Source organism: Monodelphis domestica, chromosome 1 (assembly GCF_027887165.1).
Source record: "Monodelphis domestica isolate mMonDom1 chromosome 1, mMonDom1.pri, whole genome shotgun sequence".
NCBI lineage: Eukaryota > Metazoa > Chordata > Mammalia > Didelphimorphia > Didelphidae > Monodelphis > Monodelphis domestica.
In genome coordinates, this window is record NC_077227.1 from 583,384,468 (window position 1) to 583,396,703 (window position 12,236).

The 12,236-nt window shown below is 33.3% G+C and overlaps 1 protein-coding gene across 1 annotated transcript in view; it reads left to right on the plus strand.

Moving 5' to 3' along the window:
* ADAM9 (ADAM metallopeptidase domain 9) overlaps positions 1 to 11,003 on the plus strand; it is a 113,741-nt gene extending 102,738 nt beyond the window's left edge. Inside the window, exons 20-22 of the mRNA XM_007476371.3 lie at positions 2,999 to 3,086; positions 4,462 to 4,529; positions 9,129 to 11,003. Coding sequence (XP_007476433.2) covers positions 2,999 to 3,086; positions 4,462 to 4,529; positions 9,129 to 9,219 — 247 coding nt within the window. The 3' untranslated portion in view covers positions 9,220 to 11,003. The remainder of the gene's footprint in view (positions 1 to 2,998; positions 3,087 to 4,461; positions 4,530 to 9,128) is intronic.
* The last annotated feature ends 1,233 nt before the right edge of the window (positions 11,004 to 12,236 follow it).

Genomic DNA, 12,236 nt, shown 5'->3' on the forward strand with positions numbered 1-12,236 from the left:
GGACACTGAAAATCAAATTGTACCTCACAATTTTGCTTGGGGTTTGCCTTGTTAGCAAATACATATTTAAAAAAATAAATATGCACTGTATAATTTACTATTAAAACAAGACTGGGGTCAAAGATATGGCAATGTCAGTATCTTACTCATGTCTTTATTTTTATATAAAACTTCATCCCGGAACCAGCTATTCTCCCTTTGTTTGAAAGCCAGCATTTAAATGAAACAAAGCATGTTACTGAAAAGTACAAAAAAGCACCAGGAATGGGAGATGTCCTTAGTTTTGTGATTGACATACTGCTTCTTTTCAGTTCACCATTTTTTTTACCATAGACTTGTATGAAAAATAATTTGCATTCACTAACAGACTGAGACTGTGCTACTGTGAATATGTGTTTCGCTTACATATGCTAAAAAACTTCTTGTTCAATGATACATGTATATAATTTAGTGGAATTGCCTGTCAGTTCTGGCAGTGAGGAGGAAAAGGGAGGGACATGAATCATGTAACTGTGTAATTAGGATCTGCTCCCAGAACTCTATATCCCAGCATCCCACTTTTGTTCTCAAGTTACATCCTTATGTTTTAGAGATAAAGTGTGTGTATGAATCCGCTTCTCTCTCTTTCCCCCTGATCGGAGCTGTGGAAACAGGGTCTTTGGGCAGGCAGGAAAACTTACTCACTTGGGTTTACTTTTTGTTAGATAATTAGGTTTAAACTTCTATTTCTTTTAGTTTATTTTCTTTCTACTTCAAGTGATTATTAATAAACTTTATAAAATGTAATACTTGGAATTATTGGATGTTAATTTAAATATTACATAACCAAGTGATACTTTTTCTTATAAATGAAAATAAATTTCAGTAAATTCTTTATATATATTGGAAATGCGACCTTTATCAGAGCAATTTATTACAAGATGTTTTTCCCAAAATTACCCATCTCCCTTCTATTCTTAGCTATCTTGAATTTGTTCAAAAACTTTAATTTTATATATTTCCCTCCACCCTATTTTCCAGTACATCTTCCTTATCTTGCTTTTTAGAATAGAACTGTGCTCAGGATCAGTGCTCTTTGCTATTGTAGACAGCTTCACCTCTCTCTTACTTCTTTTCTTCTTACCCAGACACCAATAGATCTTTACCCTTTTATTCTTTCTTTTTGAAACCCTTTTCACTGTCTACCCTTTTAGGTTAGAGTTTGTTATGCAAGTGACTTATTCTTCCTTGATTTTACCTTTCCTTCTATTTTTTTCCCTTCTCTTTTTCTGTTTCATGTTAAATTTAAATTATGTGCACACTAAACTGTATGTGTGTGTGTTCTACTTTAATCAATTAAATTGAAATTGAGGTTCCTCTGATGGCCTATGGAAGGCCCTACCCCCTACTCCTTTGTATATAGACTTATAAGTTCCTTTGATTCTTCCCTGTTTTCTTTACTAGTTTTAATTAAAAAATAAATGATCTTATTTTGTCCCTCATTCTTTTCTCTTTTTACCCATCTCTCTTTCTTGCATGCTTTTTAAGATCATTAAAACAGAATAAAATCTCTAGGGTTCTTAGGGAATACTTGTATTCTCCTTCTGCCTTATCCTTATAATGTCTCTAACTGGATTCTTGTATTGCCTTTTTTCTTTCTCTTTATTGTCATGTTTAAATTTTAAAGTTTTTACTTAGCTAAATCTTTTCATCACAAATGCTTAAAAAATTCTTCTATTTTATTAAAGATCCAATCCCCCCGCCATAGGATTATGCTAGTTGAATTGTTCTTGGTTATAAGCCAGTATCTTTTGTCTTTAGGTTGCACTCTTTTTCATAGTGCTCTCTTCTTTATAGTGAGAGCTGCTAAATCTTACATGGGCCTGCCCATGGTTTCTTGATCCTTGAACTTTTCTGGTTACTTGTGGTATTTTTATTTAACCTAGACTCTCTTAATTTTGCTATTGACATTTTTAGGAGTTTTTGTTGGGAGTTCCTTTCGGGAGGTGCCCTGTATTGTCTTTAGCTTACATTTTCTTTTTTCACTCTATTAACTTTGTTTTAATTCCTGTTTTGTCATGGAATCATTACTTTTTTTTAATCCATTCTAATTTTCAAGGAATCTGTTACATGTTAATGCTTATATAAAATTATATGTTTTCTTGTGCAAAGCCATGAATTATTTTTCTATGTCCTTCATTTATTTGTCCATTTCTTTGTTCTATTGCTCTTATTTAATTTGTTACTTAAAAATTTTTCCCTCAAACTCTTGCATCATTTCTTCTATAAATTCTGATTGCACTTGTGTCAAGTTATATTTTTCTTTGAGTCATTGTAAATGCTTTGGAATTTTTTTCTTGGTTTGTGTCTTAGGGATATCTGGCATCATAATAGCTCTTTATCTTTTTTTCATTTACTTCTTTTTCTAGCAATGTGCTCTGGATAAATTGTTTCTGGCCTTGCTTTGAGGAACTGAATACATAGTTCCAGTCTACTTCTGTTACTTAATTCTTCATCTTATTACTTCCTGTAAATTTAGGCTAGAAAGATGAGCTGCTATTCTTTTTCTTTTGATTTTCAGATCACTACTTGTTTTGGATTTCTCTTTTAGATTATTGTTGGAGTAGTTGTTGAAGTAGTGAGGCTATACTGCTCCCTCCTACTCCACTTGGTTCTGTCTGCTTTCCATAAATGTTCTAGGTTGCTACTTGGCCAATTAAGATGCTCATGGGTTTTTGTTGTTGATTTTATTATATGTTATGTTATATTAACTTATAGACTTTATTGTACTAACTAGTAGGGAAAGAAGTGGTGAGGGGAATCAGAACAAGATATAATTTTAATACAGTAATATTCATATATAGCATTTGGCAAAGAATATAATTTATTGTCATTGTTTTGGATATTCTTCTATAATAGTATATTCAAGGAATATATTATACACAGCTATTTTTGGTAGAAGTCAGTACAGAAAAGTTTTCATTTTAATTTCATTATAAACACAATTATATTTTTCCAGATCAGATGGAAAAAATCAAACAAATGTTTCTCGACAACCAGCAAATGCCCCTCGAAATGCTCCTCCAGTGATGAACCCTAGAGATGCTGTAAGTTTAATTTTTGTTTTCATATTTTTCCATGTTTCTCGTTATAAGTAGTTGAGTTCTTAAAATGTAATTGTTTTGTTAGAAATTTTCACATTTTTAAGGTCTTGTCTAGATTACAATTCACTACACAGTTATAAGTATAAAAATGATCTTCAGGCTTTTAAAAAATTAAATGAACAACGTAGTACACATACAAAATTGTGGAGTAGTTGAACTGTGGGAGGGAGGAGAATTAGGGGATTTTTGTAGCTTTAAAAGAAATTATCAGTGAGACTATAGTTATGATTAAAGTTTTCATTTTTCTTTTTCCTTCTCTTGCTCCAAACTCTTATTCAAACGGTCCCTTTAACATAGAAAGGGTTCCCCTTGAGAATAGTTTTCTACATTTATCTTAAGAGCCTATTTAACTTTGAAAGAACTATATGAGATAATGAAGATTAAAATGAGTAGAACGAGGGAAATATACACAGCTACAGATTTAATGCTTGAAGAATACATTGTGAATGTTTGTTTACCTTTAGAGTATAAACTCTGAAAACAGAAAAATGAAAGGCAAAATCTGTATTTACATAATATTTTGCTGGATTTGCCATCTGGTGTGGGGAGGGAAGAGGGTACAAAGATATCTGGAAATAAATTCTATTAATTAAAAAAAATAACCCAATATAAGTACTTTCTTGTAGCAGCTTATTTTAGTATCTAGGCCTATAATTTCATGAGTATATGAAAATTCTGCTATGGAAACTTACAAGTACTTTTGCAATTTTTAATATTAGAGAGCTCCAAGAAGGTGAATGGGCTTACCTGGATCACATGGCCAGGTTGTGTCATAGGCAAGATAGAATCAGATTGTTGTATTCTTTAAAATTAATTAATCTACTATATTTGATGAGATAAATTATATTTTAAAGGGTTTTTTAAGCCTGAAAGAGCTTTTTAAATCTTACTTTCAAACATAACAGTGTATTATGACTATATGTGATGGCACTTTATATTCTAATGAGATATTTCATTTTGTCTATGAGATGATATTTGTAAAGCAGTTAGCATAGTGCCTTGCACATAATAGGTGCTATTTTCCCTGTCCCCCTTCCTTATGTCCCAGATTGAAAGCTCCCTGTCAACATCTGTTTTCTAAACTAAGAATCTCCATAGGGCTCATCACAATCACCTGAGTAGCTCTGTATACAGTAGGCAAAATTAATAATAAATGTTTGCAATGTCACAACAATTATCTTTCATTTAACAATAAAGGCTTTTTAAAATGTCATATACTAAAGCAACTATTCTTTGTGTTTAATGTTAAAATGTACTAAACTATTTACAGGCTATTACTGAGTACTTAATGGATACTAACATTCTTTTGTTTCCTTAGGCTATTTATGCAAATAGATTTCCAGTACCAACTTATGCAGCCAAACAACCTCAGCAATTTCCATCAAGGTATGAAACAAAATTATTTAATTTATTTGATTTTAATGAAACCTGTGGGTTATGTGCAAATTAACAATCTGAATAAATGAATGAAAAAGTACTTATTAAGCATTTACTATATGTGAATCTCTAGGTAAACAAGTACAAAATTAAAGAGAGGTCTGGTGCTCAGAGGGCTTATATTCCAATAGAGAAAGACTGAACATGAATGAGAGTGGTGGTCAAGGGGAGAGTGGAGAGTATTATGACATGGAAACTTACTAGGATGATGAGCTGAATCATAGGAAAGTAGATTAACATTTTCACATCAGCATTGATTAGATTGTGGTTCTAGAACTGAAGAGAGAAATTAGTTAAATAATGGCAGAAATTTGGTTATTTTTTTTTTTTCAAAAAAACTTGTGTAGTTACATCTGTTTGGTAGAACAAAGTGAAAAATGTAGTTAATGTAATAATGATGTTGCACGCACCTTCACGCACAGGTGTTTTTGTGCACACTCATCTATACACCATAGATGAAAGCGCACAAAGACAATTGTCATCCTCGGTTACCGAGAGACTACTACTACTACTGCTACTGATGTTGCATATTAGGATGACTAAAATCAGACTGAGTCAAGTTTTATTCATGACCGCTAGGTGGCACAGTAGGTTAAGAATGCTGGAATTTGAATCAGAAAGATCTGAATTTAAATTTTCTAGATATTATGTGGTCCATGGGCACATCACTCCAATAGTGCTTGCCCTTGAGCAGCTTGCATTCTAGAAGAGGAAGTAATAGGTTTATTAAGTAATAGTAAAATGCATTGTAGAGAGAAATTGCTTTAGATCAAGAGGTTAGGGAAAGCTTTGTCGGGGAAGATGGCAACTTTGCTGGACAGAGAAACAGTATGGAATAGTAGAAATTTTGAGAACTAGATTTATAGTGAAAGGATGAGTTCATATTGCAGCTGACTATGTGAGATATCCATCAAAGTCACTTCGTCTTCATGCTTCAGTTTTTTGCTCTGTAAAATGAGAATTTGGGATTATATTACTTCCAGGGCACTCTTCGAGCTCTAAATTTGATAAACATTTAATGGACTGTGCTAGAGTAGAGGTAGTGAGGATGAAGAGACTGACTTGAAGAATGCAAGCAAGAAAATGAAGATTATATTCCTGGGTCAGAAAGTAGTTCAGTTTAGCTTGATTGTAAAGTATGGGAAGTTGGGAGAAGTAAGGGATAAATTTGGAAGGTTGGGTTTTGGCAAATTATCAGAAATTTTGAATGTAAGGCTTAGGAGTTTGGACTTCATTAAGAAGATAATGGGGATTCTTTGAAAGATTTTGTGTAAGAGGCTAGTAAGGATTGGCATAATTAGGATAATACTTTTAGAAGGTAGAGATAGAAGCAATGTATAAGATGTGTTGAAAAAAATTAGAAGCAGAGAACACAGGATCAAAAGTCCAAGCAAGAGGCAGTGAGATGGGCAGCTTAGGTGGATCAGTGGATAGAGAACCAGGCCTAGAGACAGGAGATTCTGGATTCAAATTTGGCCTAAGACACTTCCTAGCTGTGTGACCCTGGACAAGTCACTTAACCCCCCATTGCCTAGCCCTTACCACTCTTCTGCCTTGGAACCAATACACAGTATTGACTCTAAGACAGAAGGTATGGGCTTATGAAAAAAAATTTTTAAGTAATGAGTGCCTGAAAGAAGATGATTCCAGTGGATATCCCTACAGGATAATAAATCCAAGAGCTGTTCTGGAGATTAAATGAATGGGGGGTAGGGGGGAAAGCATTTGTTATGCACTTGCTTTTTGCTAAGCAATGGTGATACAAATACAAAATAGACCTTGATCTCAAGAAACTTATATTCTAAAAGAGGACGATGATAATAATTAATGTCAGAAATAGCCAGCATTTATGTGTTATAGTGCTTTACAAATATTATTTCATTTTGTTCTCCCAATAACTCTGCAAGGCAGGCATGATTACTATCTCCTTTTTCCTATGACAAGTAAAATTCTAGAAAAGAGAGCATCCTAGGTACTAAAAATCAATTTATTAATTAGACCTGCCAATAATTAGTGGTCAATGATTCTCTTGGCAATTAGAAACCAACCTGTTGAGTTTTAGGCCATCTTAGATGTTCTTGCTGTTTTCCTGATAGTACATTATTGGGCCTTCTGAACAGGAAAAAAAAAAACATCTCTAATTGGTGGATATTAAAGGAGCGCTAAGAGCTCTCTCATTCTCTCCCAATTACTATATTGTTGGAGGGGGGTTGGATCAGCTGAGAAAGTGGCCTGCTTGGGAGAATTTTGCAGCCCCCAGCGGTTTGGGCAGGAAAAACTACTTCACTCAGGTTTTACTTTTAAGAGCCAAGTCACCCCAAACCTTAATGAGACAAGGACACCTGAGTCAGTTTCAGTAGCCAGGACTAACCCAAGTTCATTTTTATTTACAGGATAAGCAGAAAAAGGCCCACATCTTAGGGGAGGTTTCTTAAGCCCAGATAGAGGGTAGGGAAAGATTTAAAGAAAATATATTAATATTCAAAATCAAATGATATATCATTATACAAGAATTTTTTTAATTTAGTATATTATTTCTATCTGGGTCCTAGATCAGAGGCTCCAATGAGTTTATTGATTTTTACATTTTCTTTGTTTTTAGGAATTCCAAGGAATATTTTACATTGATTTTTTTTTTCTTTGTCTATGTGACTTCCATCACCTATAGAGATGGGAAAGAGTTGAGAGTTTTATGATGAACTCTTAATTAGCTGTTGACCAGTTAGAGATGTCTTGGGATATTCAGGACAGAAGCTGAATAATGACCTCCCAAAATTGTTTAGGGACCTGGGTCAAGGGAAGGGGGGTCAAAGATGTTTTGATTGTTGAGAGAATCATTTGACCAGATTACTATATCTTGTCTGGTCAATTAATAAATTAATAAAAATCTAGTCATTACAGTTTGGCTTACACTTAAAATTAATTTCCTCATTACAAATAAGGAAAGAGAAGCCTTTTAAGTGACTTTCCCAGGGTCACACAACTAGTAAATATCTGAGGGGAGATTTGAACTCCAATCTTCTAATACAACATCATGCTTATGTAGTCCTGTCTTGACTCTTTGTGACCCCATGGCCCAGGTGCCCATTTACTCTGTTAAAAGGAGTTTACTTACTCAGGAGTTCCCACCGTAACCAATGAAATCATAGGTCCAATTCTTATTTCTTATCTAAGAGCAAGAGATGGAAAGTACATAGGAAAGATGAAAGAGAATGTTGTGAGCAGGATGAATTAGCCCAAAGGCAGTTCAAAGCTAAGGGTTTCAGGTCCTTCCAACATGCTCTCTGCATTTCTTGTTTGGATGGTAGAGCTGGGCAGAAAATGAAGAGAATAGAGAAGGTTTAGAGCAGTGCCTTTAAAGAAATGTGAGAAGAAGCTGAGAAGACATGAATAAAAGGAAAGGATTTGCTTTATAAACTGCTGTAGTTTCTTAATTTCCTTCAAATGTTAGCTCAAATTCACTTTCTGTTTTTCCTAATAATTTATATACTATTAGAACTAATTGTTCTTTAAATATTTGGTAGAATTCATTTGTGAATCCATCTGGCCCTGGGGATTTTTTTTTTTTAGGGAATCTGTTGATTTCTTTTTTCCTAGATGTAGTTATTTAAGTGTTCTTTTTTTCCCCTCTTCTGTTAATGTGGGCAGTTTATATTTTTGTAAATATTCATCTATTTCATTAGGTTGTCTGATTTATTGGCATCTAATTGGCAAAGGAGCTCCTAATAATTGTTTTAACTTCCTCTTCATTGATGGTAGATTTATTCTTTTCATTTTTGGTACTGATAATTTGGCTTTCATCTTCTTAATCAGGAAGCCAAATTAACAAATGGTTTGTCCATTTCATTGTTTGTTTTCTCATAAAACCTACTCCTGGTCTGTTTATTAGTTCAATAGTTTTTCAGATTTATTAATCTCTGCATTGATTTTTAGAATGCCAATGTGGTGTTTAATTAGGGATTTTTAATTTGTTATTTACCTAAATTTTTAGTTGCATGTCCAGTTTGTTGATTTGCTTCCCCCCACGCAGCCCCCCATTTTACTGATGTAAGCATTTAGAGATATAAATTTCCCCCTAAGTACTGCTTTGGCTGCATCCCAAAAATTTCTGTATGTTCTTATTGTTGTCATTCTCTTAATGGAATTATTATTTCTCTGATTTGTTCTTTTACCTATTTATTCTTTAGGATTAGATTATCTAGTTAGCAATAAATTTTAATCTGTCTTTCATTGTGAGCATTAGGCAAATGCTACTTATTAGGACTTGATTTATTGTTTTGCTAATATTACTCCCCTCTCCTTCTCCATTTCTAGAGAGCTGATTGTTAACCATTTATCAACATAGCCTTGATTGGATCCCATTTAAAAGAATGTGGTAACAAAATAGCCTTCCAAAATTACCATGAAGTCACATCTTTGAGACAATTTCATGGCAAGGATCCCATAGATTAGTTATTGATAGGGAGACTAATGATATAATATTTGCTTTATTTCCATTTTATAATGCCCAGATGCAGAGAAATGATTACTTATTTCATCTATCCACAGGCCACCTCCACCACAACCAAAAGTATTGTCTCAGGGAAACTTTATTCCTACTCGTCCTGCACCTGCAGCCCCTGTGAAAGGACTCCTTTAGTTTTTCCTCCTTTGTATAGAAGACTTCTTCAGGAAACTGAGTTGTTAATATTGTTTTTGGCATTCTGGGAAGCCTTTCTTCTTGCAACAAATATTAAAAAAACACCAACTATCAAACATGGAAATGCTTAAGAAGTGAACCACTAAAAACTAAGTGAAAAAGAAAGCCCAGCATTCAATAATAGAAGAAAATGCAGTAAGTCAAGGTTTCCAGAGGAAATGATTTCCATTTTTTTAATGACCAGGCCTAATTAGGTCTTCTGAGAAGTGTGGCATTATAAAATTAAGTAGGTATCATGAACAGATCAATAGTGTTTATAATCTTCAAATTAGCTGGAAATTGTTTTTAAGTTTTCCCATTCCATAACGAAATGTGATTCTGAAGTCTTCACTTTTGTTGCTGTAATCTAGAATCTTCCAAAATATAAACTGAAAATACTATATTGTAAAGCAATAGAAATCAGAAAATCTTGTTACCCAAAAAGTTAAATCTTTCTTATATTGCATGGACTGATAATTATCATTGCTGTGTTAAAGACATGAGATGAAACTAACGTGTCATTATTTTCAATGAAATATAAAAATACATGCTCTAAATGTGTACATGTAGATACACTTGTTGTTAATAATTCCATGTTGATAGTCTTTTGAACTATAGACAATGGATATTAGAAAATTTCATTTAAATGTGTTTCTAATGTTAATCATGGTAATGCTTACTAGACTGGGAACCTTTTTCATTAGCATTAATATTTCAGATGGGCTATAAAAGGTACGAAGAATAGCAGTCTTTAATCGACTTTGGGGGCTGTCGGGTTAGAAGAGAAAGCAGATATCATTGCAATATCTTGAGTGGAGTGATCTCTGTTACAAAGACACTTGAGAATTTCATGCGCACTTTAAAATTGTTAATCTAAAATAAACAACTTTCAACTAACAACTGAACTGAGTTTTCAGACTTTGCTGTTAATATAAAAATGTTTACATTTACTAAGTTATGTTGGATCAAGTCTTAACTCTTACTAATGTTTTTGAAGGATATAAAAATAATGTTCATTGAGTTTCATTGAGGTTTCAAGTGTTTTGGTATCTGTGTGTATACATACAAGTGTATATACATTGATAACTATAACATTTGCCATAATAAAATACTTGAAATTCTATATTGTTGATTCTGTAACAGAATAATAAAACATTCAGTTATCTAACATTAAATTTCCAGATAAAGTAGCACAAGAACTTTTACAAGATTATCTTTTTTTGGCTAATTTTGCAAGTTTTTTTGTATATTGTATACATGGCCTGCCTGTTTTAAAGTGATACAGCTTTGCTTTAGGGGGTAGGAAGATTGAGCTCAGAAGGTGGTTCGTTATTTCAATGACCATATTTTGATCAGAGAAATACTATATTGTGAAACAATCCCAAAAAGAAGATCCTACTTTGATGTAAACTTGTGAACAAGTACATCTAAGATAAAAGTGCTAAAATCTGTGTACCTTTCATTATTTGCAGACTGTTTTTTATGATTGTAGTGTATATCATTGCACTGTTATGGGCAGTAGTTCTTTGAACTCTTAGAAAATAAGAAATTTGACTACTGATTTTATACTCTGATCATTTGAACAATCAGAACTTTTTTTCTATATCTTTTATTTTTCCTTGTTTGCACTCAGAAGTTTGTCCTTGCTGATTTTATTTTGATTTGCCACCTATAGTGTAAAAATTTCTCAATCATGATTGCCATTTTTGAAATGGAAAAGAATAAAGGGCTTTTTAAAAATCAAATCTGCTTAATATGTTTGTAAAGAGTTGAGTGAAATTTATGTAAATCTAGTTTAAATTATAAAAAAGAAAGGTAGTTGACATAGTATATAGAGGGTGTTTGACCTTAAGTCAGGAAGATCCGAGTTCAAATCTAGTCTCATATACTTACTCGCTGTGTGGCCATAGGCAAGTCACTTAATCTTTGACTGCCTCCATTTTCTCAAATGTAAAATGGAGATAATTGCAGCTACCTCCCAGAGTTGTTGAGAGGATCAAATGAGATAATATTTGTAAAGTTTTGTACAATGATTTCTACTGACCACTTAATGTGCATAATAAGCCCTTCCTGTCTCACTTACCCTGCTTTTCCCTTTTGTGTTAAGTGATCTCTTTCCAACGAACCCTACCTTACCATCTCATTTTTTATTGTTGTGTCCACAAAGAGCAGAAATTAGTTGTAGTTTGTTTATCTCATTTAAGAATGGGCACATTAGAGGAGGAGGCACACGGCTGCATACTGAGCCTACTAGTTGCCCCTGTGGTGACCCAGTATCCCAGAACAAATCTGAAACAAATTCTGCAATTTATTTATGTACAGGACAAGAAATCTAAATTTTGGACTGTTCGGCTCAGTCTGGGACATCTAGTTGATGACTTTAAAAACTAATAAGTTATCTATAGAGTCCTGATACTTATCGGCTCCTATGGGTAAGCCTTTTGGAGGAACGATTTTATGGGGATAAAAATTATATCCCATATTTGTGAAGAGTTTTTACATTAAATTTCCACAAATATTTCAGTAAAATCTGTCTTAAAAATCCATTCTTTAGGCTAAGATCTTCATTATTCACAAAGGAGAGTTTCTAGGAATCCCCATGAGGAATCGATTTCCCATAATAAATCTGGAGAAGTTATAGAGAATCAAAGGAAGAATAAGATACGGTGTGGAAATGTTGCTGGGTTCTGATATATCACAATGTCAGATTTGGAAATGACCTCAGGAATCATCTAGTCCAATCCATGCTTAGATAGGAATCCTTACCACAATGCAAAATCCTAGATTTAGAGCTGAAAGGACTTGTGTGTTTTGATGATCTCACCCCCTATACTTTACAGAGGAGCAAATTGAGGCTTAGGTGAATTGACTTAAAAAGCAAAACAAGCATTTCAATAGAATATAAGTACTTTAAGAGCACAGACTGTTTACCCTTTTTTTTCCCCTTTATATATCCCCAACACCTTTCATAGTACCTC